This window comes from Lepus europaeus, chromosome 1 (assembly GCF_033115175.1).
Source record: "Lepus europaeus isolate LE1 chromosome 1, mLepTim1.pri, whole genome shotgun sequence".
Taxonomy (NCBI): domain Eukaryota; kingdom Metazoa; phylum Chordata; class Mammalia; order Lagomorpha; family Leporidae; genus Lepus; species Lepus europaeus.
Window position 1 is genome coordinate 154,031,770 of NC_084827.1, and position 16,316 is coordinate 154,048,085.

At 35.8% G+C, this 16,316-nt stretch overlaps 1 protein-coding gene across 6 annotated transcripts in view; it reads right to left on the bottom strand.

The window, feature by feature from the left end:
* Positions 1-16,316, bottom strand: part of KANSL1L (KAT8 regulatory NSL complex subunit 1 like) — a 179,272-nt gene that overhangs the window by 118,216 nt on the left and 44,740 nt on the right. For all 6 annotated transcript variants that reach the window (XM_062190902.1, XM_062190921.1, XM_062190875.1 and 3 more), the window contains exon 3: positions 12,157-12,298. In XM_062190902.1, coding sequence (XP_062046886.1) covers positions 12,157-12,298 — 142 coding nt within the window. The remainder of the gene's footprint in view (positions 1-12,156; positions 12,299-16,316) is intronic.

Sequence of the window (16,316 nt, forward strand, 5' to 3'; positions counted from 1 at the left end):
CAAACAGTATGTTTCACTTTGTGTGTCTATGTGAGTGCAAACTGTTGAAACCTTTATACTAAATTGATCTTCTGTATATAAAGAGAATTGAAAATGAATCTTGATGCAAATGGAAGGGGAGAGGGAGCGGGAGAGGGGAGGGTTGTGGGTGGGAGGGAAGTTATGGGAGGGGGAAGCCACTGTAATCCATAAGCTGTACACTGGAAATTTATATTCATTAAATAAAAGTTAAAAAAAAAATAAAGTATATTTAATCTTAACAAAACCAAAAAAAAAAAAAAAAAGAAAATCAAACATACCATTATACAGTCAATAAAAATATATACTTACAGGAAGCCTAGCAATGGGCTCTTACATACACTGTAACCCAACATATGAAAAATGTTATATTTCAAATAGAAAGTTAATGATAAACTGCTATAATCTACAAAAATGTGTTGGGCTGACTATAAACACTGAAGAGAAAAAGATTACTTCATAATGTATAAACACAGAAATAAGTATCAGGAGTAAAATCTCTTAAGCAAGACATAACTCAAAAAGGAAAATATAATCCATATAATTAAAAATAAGTTAAAATTTCTCATTAAAAGTATGTCTAGCAAAATGAAAAGATATATCACAAAGAAGATAAATGTACAACTGCCCAAGATTATCCAAAATTTAAAGGTATTTCTTACAACACACAGTCACATACTACCCACCATCACCAACTATCTAGAAAAGGAATAAGTTAAAAAAAAAAAAAAAAAGCTAAGTAAATCTTAGACCAAAAACTCTAATGGCAAAATTGAAGTTCAATTCTACTACATTCAGGAAAAATTACATTAAAACAGTAATAACATAATATTTTATATCCATTATACTGGAAAAAGTAAGAGGTTAGAAAAGATAAAAATGACAGCAAAGATGTGGAGAAAAAGGAATGTTCCTATACTGAATATGATTATTCAGTCACATGTGTGAGCATAAGAAAGCAGAAGATAGAAAGCCAAAGATTAAGCATTTCCACTTTTGGGTGTATACCAAGAGAAGCTCTCTATACACTCAAAAGAAACACATAAAAGATAGTCCTTGGGACTGACATTGAAGTATAGCAGGTAAAGCCACCACCTGTGACACTGGCATCCCATATGAGTGCTGGTTCCTGTCTGGGCTGCTCCTCTGCAGATCCAGCTCCCTGCTACTGGTCTGAGAAAAGCAGCAGAAGATGGCCCAAGCGTTTGGGTCTCTGCTACCCACATGGGAGACCAGATGAAGCTCCTGGCTCCTGCCTTGGCCTTCCCAGCCCTAACAGTTGGAGCCATCTGGGGAATGAATCAGTAGGTGAAAAATTCTCTCTCTCTCTGTAATTCTGACTTTCGAATAAATAAATAACTCTTTAACAACCACAAAAATACAGTCCTTGCAATATTGGCTTTACCAGCATAAAAATTAAAAATAATATAAAAGTCTATCAATAGAAAATAATTGAATTAATATTTCACTGTATTCATACAATATCCATTCTATGCATGCAATATAATAGCATAAATAAAGTGTACAAATGATGAAAAAATATACAGACCAAAAACAAGCAACTGGAAAAACAATTTAAAGACTATATATATTATTTATATAAAGACATGGAAGGACAGGTGTTTGGCACAGCAGTTAAGCTGTCACTTGAGAAAACTGCAACCCAAATAGGATTGCCTGGGTTCTAGTCCCAGCTCCACTCCCCGTTCCAGCTTCCTGCTAATGCACACCTTATGAGGCAGCAGGTGATGGCTCAAGCAGTTGGTGAAAGGCCATCACAAAACACACCAAACACCGGAGTAAAGAAAAAGTTTATTGTTGGCCAACAAGGCTGCCTCTCCATGCACAAGAGAAACAGCAGCTTGCACTAGGAGAACAGGTCTTAGCAGAGACAAGGAACTAAAAACAGAAAAATTACATTGAGTGGGGTGAAAGCAATATGTATGATTGGGCCATTTCTGATTTCTGGTAAACCAGGCTGGACTTAGGAAACTGAAACGTATCTCAGGTAAATCAAAACTTATTGTACAAAATGGCGACTAAGCCAGAGCCTAAGATAGCATCGGAGGCTTAAGATGGCGCCTCAGATAAGATGGCGCCAGTTTCACTAACAGTTGGGAAAAATCTGGATTGAGTTTCCAGCTCCTGGCTTTAAACTGGTCCAGATGTGGCCATTGTACGCATAGGAGTGAACCAGCAAACAGATCTCTGTCATCTGTCTGTCTCTTTTTCTCTCAGCCTCTCAAATAAAATAAAAATAAATGTTTTTAAAAGCATGGAAAAATAAATATTATTTGTAAATACAGATAGATACCTATGTGGTAATAGCATAAAAACATACTAGAGTAATAAATATTATAAAATGTCTAAAGCAGAATAATGGTTACACAGGGAATGAGACTAGGATCAGAAAGACTACAGAGATACTTCATTAATACATGATTTTTTTATTGCAAAAAATGAATTCACACTGTTAAAAATAAAACATTTGATAAACATTAGGATAGGTGCACAATATTTATTTTATTATCTTTTATAACAACTTGTTTAAAATTTTTCTCAAGGCCAAGCCAAACAAACAAAATAAAACAAAACAAACTCAAGGAGATTCAATAAGATACACTCAGAATTTCCCATTAATGTTAAAGTAAATGTCAACAAAGCAGATATGTTCTTAAAATCTTTAATTCTGTAAAAAAGGCAGAGTAGGAAACCTACTTTTTCCTACTGTTTCCCTGCCTAGAAAATGCCTAGATTGGCAGAATTTTAATTAACTATTTAGGAACTCCAGAATCTTTAATGAAAATTTACAACTTCTAGGAGAATGCTTGGACAGTAAACTCCTAGTAATTTTAGTCAATTTCATCTCTTAGTGCAGTAGTTGGTACCTATCCCACATATGTAACCCCATGGTGATCAGCTATGTATATGTTACTGAAGCAAATCGCACAGAATTTGGGGAAACTAGCATGGGGAAAAAGAACCCCATCCTCCAAATTTTAGAGACAAGTGTTCTAATCGCTGATTGCAGGCTCTGATCATAGAGGTACAAAGAGGTGGGCAGTCACTGCTATTGCACCTCCCACATTGTTGCGACTACTTTGGAGGAAGGATTTCAGAGGTATTTAAAAGGCCAGCAACGATTTTTGTCCTTCCTTCCTTTTTCTTTTTCCTATTTTGGGAGACAGACATTAAGAACTAACACAATAAAAAATAACTCTGTGTGCAAGAAAAACTAGAGTGGCCAAGTATTACCATGGAGAGGCACAAGTTCAGAAAAGACCTCGGAGGATCTGAAGGTTACACCTTAGTCTAATCCTTGCCATTAAGACAGCCTATACAAATAAAAAAGCAAGCAAACACACATAATAACAAAAACATCAAACTCTGTGGTGGGGGGTAGAGATTCTGATTTCCATTTACTATATTATTAGAGTCAAATGTCCAGATTTTAACACCAAAATATCACTAAGTATACAATGAAACAGGGTTAGCACAAAGGAAAATAAATCAATGAAAACTGTCCCTGAAAAAGAACAAATGCAAAATCTACTAAATATAGGATTTAAACAAATGTCTAAATGATGCTAAAAAAAACTAAAAAAGATGTGGAAAAAGGTCAATAAAACAATGTATTTACATCAGTAAAATTATTGTACAATAACCCATCAAGAAAAGTACAATAATTGAAATGGAAAATTCACTAGAGAGATTAAATGGCAGATATGAGAAATCTGAAGGTCTGAAGAAAGATCAGAGAAAATGGAGACTGACAATGGAAATAATCAAGTTGGAGGCATAGAAAGAAAAGAGACTAAAGAACTGTGAAGACTGTGAAGAAACCATGTCTAAGGGACATGTGAGATATCATCAAGTGACCCAACATACACATTGTGAGAGCTCCAGAAAGAGAACAGAAAAAAAAAAAAGGCAAAGGGAATATTTGAGGAGATGATGGTTGAAAGCTTTTAAAATTTCATGAAAGACAGGAAATGAAATATCCATGAAACTTAACAACTTCCAAGTAAGATGGAACCAAAGATTCCACATACATATTATAATCAAAATACTAATACACAAAAACAAAGCAGTCTCTGGCCTCAGAATCAGCCCTTAAGGCATTTGGATCCAGCTAAAAGCCCATGAGTGTATTTCAGGCATGGAATGCCAAGCCACCCTGGCAAAAAAAAAAAAAAAAAAAGATCTCCGTGAGTGATATCCCAGTGGAAAGAACAGGCCATCAAAGAAGGAGGTACCATTCTCTGAAGGGAGGAGAGAACTTCCACTTTGACTATGACCTTGTCTAAATATGATCAGAGTTGGCAAACTCAAAAGGCTTCCATAGCCTTGGCAACTCATGACAAGAGCTAGGGTGATTACTGACGCCACAAACAAGAGTGTCAATTTGTTAAGTCAACAACAGCAGTCACTGTGCACTTACTCCTCATATAGGATCTCTGTCCTTAATGTGCTGTACATTGTGATTTAATGCTATAACTAGTACTCGAACAGTATTTTTCACTTTGTGTTTCTGTGTATGCAAACTGTTGAAATCTTTACTTAATATATACTAAACTGAAAATGAATCTTGATGTGAATGAAAAGGGAGAGGGAGTGGGAGATGGGAGGGTTGCAGGTGGGAGGGAAGTTATGGGGGGGGAAAAGCCATTGTAATCCATAAGCTGTACTTTGGAAATTTATATTCATTAAATAGAAGTTTTAAAAAAAAGCAAAGCAAAACACACACACACACACACACACAAAGCAGTTATCTTTAAAACAGTAAGAGATAAGGAGCTCATCACATACAAGGAATCCTCAATAATATTATTACCAGATGCTTATGAGACACTTTGGAAGCTAGAAGGCAGTGGGCCAAAACATTCAAAATGCTTTAACTAACAAAAAAATCCCTGTAAATCAAGAATCCTATACAGTGCCTTTCCTACTTTACCTATAATTTTGTTTTTCATGGTTTCAGTTACCTGCAGTCCACTGCAATCTGAAATTTTTAAATAGAGAATTTCAGAAAAACAATTCATGAATTTTGAATTGTATACTATTTTGAGTATGTTACATAATCTTGTGCTATCCTGCTCCATCCTGCCTTTGACATGAATCATCCCTTTGTCCAGAATACCCACACTGCATACAACAAATTAGTCATTTGGCGGTCATCTCAGTTATCAGATCAACTGTGGCTTTACTGTAGGACTTGTTTTACCTAACAGTGGCCTCAAAGCATAAAAGTAATGTTGTTGGTAATTTGAAATTGGCAAAGGAAACTGCAAGGTACTTTCTTTAAATATCATTTCACATGATCACAAGAAGTGCGAGTACATACAATAAAAGCAGTAAGAAATTTTGAAAGATGGAGAGAAAGGGAAAGAGATCATATTTACATGGCTTCTATTAGATCAGAAAGTTATGGTTATATTTTATAATCATTTATTGATAATTTCTCAGGGTGCCCAATTTATAAATTAAGCTTTGACATAGGGATGGGTGTATAGGAAAAAATATAATATATTGAAGGTTCAATATTATTTGCAGTTTCAGGGCATCTGCTGAAGGTCATGTAACATATGGTGACTACTGAACTTGGCAAAAATATCCTTCAAAAACAAGGCAGAAATTAAGACATTCTCTGATAAACAGAAGTTGAGGGAGTTGGCTACTACTTTTTTTTTTTAAGATTTGTTTATTTGACAGTGAAAGTTACACACAAAGAAAAGGAGAGGCAGAGAGAGAGCTCTTTCATCTGCTGGTTTCACTCCCCAGATGACCACAATGGCTGGAGCTGTGCTGGTCCAAAGCCAGGAGCAAGGAGCTTCTTCCAGGTCTCGCACGCAGGTGCAGGGGGGCCCAAGGACTTGGGCCATTTTCTACTGCTTTCCCAGGCCATAGAGGAGAACTGGATCAGAAGTGGAGCAGCTGGGACACGAACCAGCACCTATATGGGATGCTGGGACTGCAGGTGGTGGCTTTACCTGCTACATCACTGCGATGGTCCCAGGGAGGTGGTTACTACTAAACCTGCACTATCAGAAATGCTCAAGGGGAGTCCTACAAGGTAAAATAAAAGGATACTAGATAGTAACTTCAAGCTATATGAAGAAATTAAAAAGCTATGAAGGTAAAAACATAGGCAATTATAAAATTATAAAAGCTAATAAAATAATGGATTATAATGCAACTTTTAGTTTTCTATAGTAATTAAGACATAAACACATTTAAAAAAAATCATTATTAGGGCCAGCGCTGTGGTGCAGCAACGGCCTGCAGCACTGGCATCCCATATGGGCACCAGTTCAAATCTTGGCTGCTCCACTTCCGATCCAGCTTCTTGCCAACATGCCTGGTAATGCAGCAGAGGATGGCCCAAATTCTTCGGTCCCTGCACCCATGTGGGAAACCTGGAAGACCTGACTCGGCTTTGGATTGGCTCAACTCTGGCCATTGCAGCCATTTGGGGAGTGAACCAGCAGATGGAACACCTCTCTCTCAGTGGATGGAACACTTCTCTTTCTCTTTTTTTCTCTCCTTCTCTCTCTGTCTCTCTCTCTCTCTCTCTCTCTCCCTCACTCTCCCTCTCTCTGTAACTCTTTCAAATGAATAAAATAAATCTTTTCAAAATTTTTTTTAAAATTAAAAGTATTATAACTTTGCTTGGTAACCCCATGTTTTGTTTTCTATATAATTTAAAAGACATAATGTCAGGAGACATTATGTTTGGGGGGGGGAGCACAAAAGATATAAGGTTATAATTTTGTGACAGTAATAACAAAGAGAATTAAGACAAAGTTGCATGGGAACAGATGTTTTCTATGTTTTTAAAGTTAAACTTATATAAATTTAAATTAAATGTGATAACCTTATAATGTAAAATATAATCACCACAAATAAAATAACTACAGAATATATATAACAGAAAAAGAGAATTAAATATCAATATGCTATTTCCAAAAAAATAACCAACACAGAAATTTATGAAATGAGTAATAAAAGATTATAAGACATATAGAAAACAAGTAGCAAAATGACAACAAAAAAACCAAATTTATCAGGTTTACTTTGAATGTAAATGGATTATTCTCTCAAGTCAAAAAACAGATATTAGAAGAACAGATAAACATGATCAAAAAAAAAAAAAACCCAAAAAACAAAAACAAAACCACATGATCCAACTCTATACAGTCTACAAGAGATTACTTTAAATCCAAGGACACAAGAGGGCCAGTGTTGTGGTTGTAGCAGGTTAGGCCAGCGCCTGTGATGCGGGTGTCCCTGTAAATACTGGTTGGAGCTCTGGCTGCTCCACTTCTGATCTAGCTCCCTGTTTATGTGCCTGGAAATGCAGTATAAGATGGAACAAGTACTTGGGTCCCTGCCACCCACGTGAGAGATTTGGATGGAGTTCTAGACTTCTCTCTTTGGCCTTGTTCAGCTCCAGCAATTGTGGCCACATGGGAAAGAATCAGTGATTGGAAGATTCCCTCTTTCTCTCTTTCTCTCTCTCTCTCTGTGTGTGTGTCCCTCTCTCTGCAACTCTGCCTTTCCAACAAATAAAAATAAATCTTTAACAAAAAAATCCAATCACACAAATACACCAAAAATCAAAGGATGGAAAAAGATGCCCTGAGCAAATAGTAACCAAAAGAGAGTGGTTAGAGCTATAACTACCAGAGAAAAGAAACTTATAGTCAAAGAGACAAAGGAGGGCAATATATATTAATGAAGGTTTAATACAGCAAGAAAATGTAAGTTATAAATATTCACACAGCTAATAACAGACCAACAAAATATACTATTGTAAAGCAAAAACTGATAAAATTGAAGGGAGAAATCAAAGTTCTACAATAATAGTTGGAGACTTCTATTACTACATTTAATAATGGATAGAAGTAAGAAAATAGGGGATTTCACACAATAAATCAACTAGACTTAACATGCAGAGAACACTCTTTCTCAACAACATACATATTACTCCCCAAGTGTACATGAAACATACTCCAGGATAGAACATATATCAAGCCATAAATTAAATCTCAATAGATATAAAAAAAAACATAAAAAGTATCTTCTTCAACCACACAGAATGAAGTCAGAAATCAAAAACAGGAAAATTCTCACATTAGTAAAAATTAACAAAAAAATTAAAAAAATAAATCCAAGTGAAATTAGAAGACACTTAGATGTGAATGAAAATGAAAATACAGAGGGTCTGATTGTGGCCTAGCAGACAATATGGGATAGGTTCCAGCTGCTCCACTTCCCATTCAGCTACCTGCTAATGCACCTGGGAAAACAATGGAAGATGGTCCAAGTCCTTGGGTCCCTGCACCCACATGGGAGACCCAGAAGCTCCTGGCTCCTGGCTTTAACCTGGTCCCAGCCAGGCGGTTGCAGCCATTTGGGAGTGAACCAATGGATGAAAGACCTCTCTCTCTGTCTCTCCCTCTCTTTCTCTGTAACTCTGCCTTTCAAATAAATAAAATAAACTTTTTTTTTGAAAAAAAGAAAATCAGAACACACATATCAAATTACAAGGTGCAATAAAGTTAATGCTAAAGGGTGGAATTTACAGCTATAAACATATTTAAAAAAATGTTTCAAATCAACAAACTAGATTTAAAAATTAAGGAACTAGAAAAAGCAAAATAGTCAAAACCAAAAGCTAACTTAAGGAAGATATAATAATGATTAGAACAGAGACAAATGAGAACAAGGATATAAAAATAATACAGAAAATCATTCAAATAAAAATTGTTTCTCTAAAAAGATCAACAAAATAAATAAACTTGTAGTTAGATGAACTAAGAAAACAGAAAAGAAACAGGCTGCTAAAATCAAAAATGAAAATGAAGATATTGCCACTAATTCTAAAGAAATAAAAAGGATTACAAGAGATAACTATAAATAATAGGATACCAACAAATTAGATAATCTAGATGAAATTTACAAATTTCTAGAAACACAAAATCTAGCAAAAGTAAATCACATAGAAATGCAACATATAGACAGACTTATAACTAGTACTAGGACTGAACTAGTAATGAAAAACATCCTGACAAAGAAAAGCCCTGGACCTGATGGATTCACTACTGATTTCTACCAAACATTTAAAGAACAGATACAAATCCTTCTCAAACTTCTCAAATTGAAAAGGAGGGAACACTTAACTCATTCAATGGCATTAGTATTAACCCTGATGCCAAAGACAGGCAAAGACATTATATAAAGAGAAACTTATGGAAACAATATATATTATTAACAGTGATGCAAAAATCTTCAACAAAAAACTACTAGCCAAATTCAGGAGTATCCTGAAAGGATTATAAACCACAACCAAGTAGACTTATTCTGAGGATGCAAGGATGGTTCAACATACAAAACTGCTCAGTGTAATACAGTACATTAACAGAACAAAGAAAAAAAAACCGCATGATTATATCAACGGATACAGAAAATCATACATAAAATAGCTGCATTTCTGTAAATTACCAAGGAGCAAAAAATATGTAAAGGAAATTATAAAACCAATTCCATTTACAATAGCATCAAAAAGAAAAAAATACTTAACCAAGGAGATGAAAGGCATTTGTAGTGAAAATTACAAAGCAATGCTGAAAGATACAAATAAATTTAAACACATCCCAGATTCATGTACTAAAAGACTTAGTAACGTTCAGATGTCAATAATGCCCAAAGTGACCGACAGAGTCAATGCAATCCCTATCGAAACCCCAGTGATTTTTTTTAAGAATGATTTTTAAAAATCTTAAAATTCATATAGAATTTGAAGGGATGCCAAAGCACCAACACAATCTTGAAAAGGAAGAGCAAAGCAGTAACAAACATACTTTCAGATTTTAAAAACTACCATAAAGCTACAGTAATCAAAATAGTGTAAGACTGGAATTAAGACCAAGGGAATAGAATAGAGAACAAAGAAATAAAACCTTGACTATACAGTCATATGATTTTTGACAAAGGTCCCAAGACCATCAGATGGAAGAAAGGATAATCTTTTCAACCAGTGTTCGCAGAAAACTGGGTATCCACTTTGAAAGAATGAAGTTAGGCCCTTATCTAATACAATATACAAAAAATATTTACCTCTATGAAAAACTTAATACCATAAAATTCTATGAAAACACAGGGCAAAAATTTCATGACATTGGATTTTCAATGATTTCTTCACAATAACACCAAATGCCCAGGTGACAAAAGAAAAGTTAAACTGGATTTCATATATTTTTTTTTAATTTGAAGATCAAAGGGCAGCACTGTGGCATAGCAGATAAAGATGCCACCTGCATTGCCAGCATCCCATATGGGTGCGGGTTTGCATCCTAGTAGCTCCACTTCTGATCCAGCTCTCGGCTATGGTTTGGGAAAGCAGTAGAGGATGGCCCAAGTCCTTGGGTCCCTGCACCAGCGTTGGAAAACTTGGAGGATGCTCCTGGCTCCTGGCTTCAGATTGGTACAGCTCCAGCTGTTGCGCTTACTTGGGGAGTGAACCAGCGGATGGAAGACCTCTCTCTCTCTCTATCTCTGCCTCTCCTCTCTCTGTGTAACTTTGACTTTCAAATAAATAAATAAATCTTTAAAAAAATTGAAGATCAAAAAAGAATATCAACAGAATAAAAAGGCTATCCAAGAAATGGGGGAAAATATTTGCAAATCATTTATTTGATAAGTGATTAATGTCTTGAATATATAAATAACTACCAAAACTCAACAGCAGAAAAACATCTGAATTTAAAAATGGGCAGAGGACTTGAATATTTCTCCATAGCTGACATATAAATGGTAATAAGTATATGAAAAAATGCTCACTATTGTTAATCACTAGGGAAATGCCAATCAAAACTATAATGAATGTGGAGATGGTAAAAATATTGTACAATGTGGGTAGCATGCAAACCAGTATACCTACTGTAGAAAAATAGTGTGGTTGCTCTACAAAATTTTTTAAATAGGATTACCACATAATCCAACAATTCCATTTTTGTGTATATTCTCAAAGAATTGAAAATTGTGTTTTCAAGATACATATTTTTTATTTACTTAAATATTTATTCATTTATTCAAAAGGCAGAGTTATAGACAGGCAGAGAGAGAAAGAGGGGGAAAGAGAGAGAGAAACAGAGAGAGAGAGAGAAGCCTTCCATTGCTGGCTCACTCCCCAGATGGCCACTACAGCTGGAGCTGGGCCCATCCAAAGCCAGGAGTCAGGAGCTTCTTTTGGGTATCCCATGTGGGTGTAGGACCCCAAGCACTTGAGCCATCTTCCACTGCCTTCCCAAGCCATAACAGAGAGCTGGATTGGAAGTGGAGCAGCTGGGACTCAAACTGGCGCCCATATGGGATGCTGGTACTGCAGTGGTGGTTTTACCCGCTATGCCACAGCACTGGCCCCAATATATTTTCTATATCCATACTCATAGCATCATCACAAAAGTTGATATGTTGAAGTAACCCAAATGTCCATCACTGGATGAATGGATAGCAAAATGTGGAGTGTACCTACACTAGAATACTATTCTACCTTAAGAGGTTTTCAAAATTCTAATATATGTAAAAATATGTACAAAACTTGAGGGTATTATGCTAAGTGAAATAAGCCAGTCACAAAAGGACAAATACACTTATGGTTCCACTTACATGAGGAACTTAAAATAGTAAGAATCATGGAGACAAACATAGTTCCCAAGGGTTGGAGAGAGAAGGAAATGGATAATTATTGTTTAAGAGGTACAGAGTTTTATGTTACAAGAGAAAAGTAATGAAGATTTTTAGTGATGGATGCATAACACTATAAATGTATTTAAACCAAACTGTGATAAATTTTATGTAATTTGTATTTTACCATAATACAAAATTTAGAAGAAATGTATATAATTTATACTAACTGGAATTGATCACGAAGTTTTGAATTTCTCAGAAAGTATGATGAAATTATTTTGGTAAATACAAAGACAGCATAAAGATAGCTTCAATATGTGAATATATCAAATATCTTAACATAAACTTGCTATATTTTTTTAAAAATTGCAACAATTACTTTGATGAAATGACGAGAAAGTATATAAACAATAACAATTTTTAACAAAAGTAGAACACAGAAAATACCTTGGAAGCACGAATATGCCTGTGAATGTCGGTTAGTTGTTGGATTTTGTATTCTAGCTCTGAAATCTGGGCTTGAAGCCAAGTCCATCGGCTGCCAACTCTTGCTCTGTCTACAAGCCACTTCCATTCAGTACTACAGTTACTGTGAAGAAGACAAACACTGTCAGTCTAAGCACAAAAGCAATCAAGTTTTCAAAGAGACTGCTTAATAACTTCCTTGACACCGTTCATAAAATACAAATGAAAATAAAAACATCTAATTACATGAAATAATAGCAGACTGATTACATATACAAAGAAAAATATTTCATTTCCTTACCTTTCTAACCAATAAATACCTGTTTTTGTTCACAATTATATACCCAATTAATAGTATAATCCCTCTGCTACTTAATACTTTATTAATGCTTAAGGGTTTAACTAGGGAGAGACCAATAAAGAAAAAGAAACACAAATGACGCTATAACACCATGCAAAACCTATTGCATGAGGCTTTTTTATATGTAAGTAGATGTCAAGTATTAGATTTGCCATTTGAACTATATCTAAATCCATAATACACTTACTGTATTCAATTTTAATATATGTAATTTTTATTTGATAAAACAGGCATCACTATTAGCTAAATAAAGACTTAAAATCAAATTAAACAAATTGTCAAAACATATTCTCTGCTGCATTTCAAATAAGCATGCCAAGCATATAGATCTTGAAAGGCTTATTACGACATAAATCTTGTCATGCCCAGGATTCACAACTCAGAGATCACAAAATATTTGTATAAGCCTTTCTTTTATATATTGGAAAATAAGGATTGAAACCTAGAGCTTCTTCTGGTTCCTCTATCTTTTGGTAGGACCATCACTCTGATCCATAGTTTGTGGGATCAGAAATCAATTACTTTATGAAGTTTCCAAACCACTTCAATAGACAACTATTTTGATTGTGTGTGTGTGTGTGTGTCTGTGATAATCAGGAAATGCAGATTACTACAGGAAAATAAGACAGAAATTGAATATATAAATGGAGAGCAAAAACTACTTAATGAAAAACATGAACTTTATTTTAAAATGTGTCAAAATGTATTTATGGTGAAAATTCACAGAATATACAACACAAACTGTAAACCCTAAGGTAAATTATGGACTATGAATTATTATGATGTTTCAGTATAGGTAACTTGTAACAAAAAAAAAAAAACACACACACACACACTGGTGTGGGATGTTGATAGTAGGGGAAGTTGTACATCCAGGGTATACTGGAACATTCTGTACTTTTCACTCAGTTTTCTGTGAACCTAAAAGTGCTCCAAAAGCTAAACTTTATCAATTAAAAATACATTTAACTATAATGGCATGTCTTCTATATAAACTCTAGCCAGGGAAAACATAATTTTAAGACTGTTTGCTATCAAAGAAATAGAAAACAATTATGAAAACTTCACTATATAGAATGTATTCATTTTAACAGGATTTTATATCAGTATTTCCAAAAGGCTACTTTTATTTTTAGTGTGTTTAAATTTTTATTTATTTGAGAGAAAGGGGGAGAGGGGAAGAGAGAGAGAGAGAGAGAAAGAGAGAGAGAGAGATGAAGCCAGAGAAAAACACAGAGAGGAAGCATTATTAACCACTGGTTCGCTCCCCAAATGCCAGCAACAGGCAACTTGTATTGGGGCTGAAGTTGGGAACTGGCAATGTAACCCAGGTCTCCTACATGGATGGCTGGAACCCAACCATGTGAGCCGTCTCTGCTGCTTCTAAGGGTCTGCACCGTCTGGAAGGTGGGGTAAGGGGTTGGAGCCTGGTATCTAACTGTGCCACGCCAAAGTGGGGGATGCAGGAATCTTAACTGCTAGGCTAAATGCCTGTCCCCCAAAGGCTATTTTTTAAAGTACTGAAATTGCAATATAATGTGATTGAAGATACCATATAAATTGATACTTCTGCTGATGTTATTAATCATTCGGTTTAATTATTGTGACCTTGTACATTTGATACCAAAAAAATCACATTTTCATTAATATAGATAAAATAAAAGAATGTCTATTCAAAATGTACTATCTGTAGATAACAGTAACCTAAATAACAATCATGAAATTGGAGAGGAAGGAAAGGGCCATACTAAGTAGTACTTTTCACAGGTGAGACTGAAATGTTTGGATTTTAGTATAAAAATGCAAACTACTGGCTAGGCAGTAACAAAAATGTTTTTCCAGGCACTCTGGCTATTAGGTAGGAAAAATATTCCAGTGGGATATGAGAGGAAATAAGCAAACCAACAAAAATGTAACTAAAATAATTTGGACATGGAACAGTACAGGAAATAATGGTCTTCAAATATTATATGTGCTGCTCCACATTTCCTAGCTTTTCTTGCACTTGGGTTGGAGGCATGTGACTAGTTCAGACTAATGCGCTGTGAGAAAAAATGACATTGTCATTTCCAGAGGATCCTCAAAACTACTAGTGCAGGAAGTATAAAAGGAGGATCACAGCCCAAACCGCAATGGTCGTTAAGTCAGAGTAGACCTCTACTGTGTTAAATAACTAAGATAAGGAAACTAGTCTGTGACTCTAACAGCCTATTTTGACTAAAACAATGATGATAAAAATGGCTTAGACTGGGAGAGGGGTGATTCTAACAAAAAGATATGTAGGGAAGAAGATGGATTCAAGGTCCAGTTTAAAGGTGCCAGAACTTGTAGAAGTGTGGTACAGGCCGGCGCCGTGGCTCAACAGGCTAATCCTCCGCCTTGTGGTGCCGGCACACCGGGTTCTAGTCCTGGTTGGGGCGCCGGATTCTGTCCCAGTTGCCCCTCTTCCAGGCCAGCTCTCTGCTGTGGCCCGGGAGTGCAATGGAGGATGGCCCAAGTACTTGGGTCCTGCACCCCGTGGGAGACCAGGAGGAAGCACCTGGCTCCTGCCATCGGATCAGCGCGGTGCGCTGGCCGCAGCGCGCCAACCGCGGCGGCCATTGGAGGGTGAACCAACGGCAAAAGGAAGACCTTTCTCTCTGTCTCTCTCTCTCACTGTCCACTCTGCCTGTCCAAAAAAAAAAAAAAAAAAAGAAGTGTGGTACAGAAGTAAGCATTGAGAAATCAAAGATCATCTTATACATTCTTTCAACAAGTTTTTGCTCCAGCTAGGAAATTTCCCTATAACATGTAATTTTGCTTGGTTATCAAATTGATGATCACCTAATGGTGAAATATAAGAGAAAAAAAGGAAAATGTTCATGCAGATCATATTACTGCACTTTTTAAAAAAAAGGTTTATTTATTTATTTGAAAGGCAGAGTTACAGAGAGCGAGACAGGCAGAGGCAGAGAGAAAAGGCTTCCATCCACTGGTTCACTTCCCAAACAGCCGCAATGGACAAGACTGGGTCAGATCAAAGCCAGGAGTAAGGAGCTTCATTTGGGTACAGGGGCCCAAGCACTTGGGCCATCCTTCGCTGCTTTCCCAGTCACATTAGCAGTAAGCTGTATGTGAAGTGGAGCAGTAGGGTCTCAAACCAATGCCCATACTGTAACCCATGATGCCACAGCACCAGCACCATTACTGCACTTATGATAGTCTGATACTGAAATGAAGATTATGTTTATGTCTACTCATTAACTAATTATACTAACATAAACAACAGTATTAAATTTAAGTAAACTGAATCATGCTGGGGACTTTGTGATGTATATAATAAATTTTCGGCAAAGGATTACTTATATATTTTAATAGAAGTGAATTAAAATGTTTGCGATGATTAAAAATGATAAACAATCATCCCTACCAAAAAGGTTTCCATGCTTGAAAACATCTTTTTCTCAGAAATAATTAAGGTTGTAAACATGTTAGATACGCACATGGCTAATTTGCTCAAAGGAGATTAATACCTCTTGTATCTCAAAGTTAGAACATGTTTTATGTAAACAATTTATATAATCAATGATGTAGTGACTACATAATTTATAGTGTAGCCAATCAGAACACAGCTGATGCAACAATGAATCCATAGAATTGTGAGTTGTATCCAGAATGTCCAGATTGCCAATTAGCATATGAACCTGGTCTGCCACACCACTAACACTGACTGCCTGCAAGTTTGTGCAGTGTGCCGAACGGACCACAGAGCATCACATGTTGACTGTAAGGTGGGGCTCCT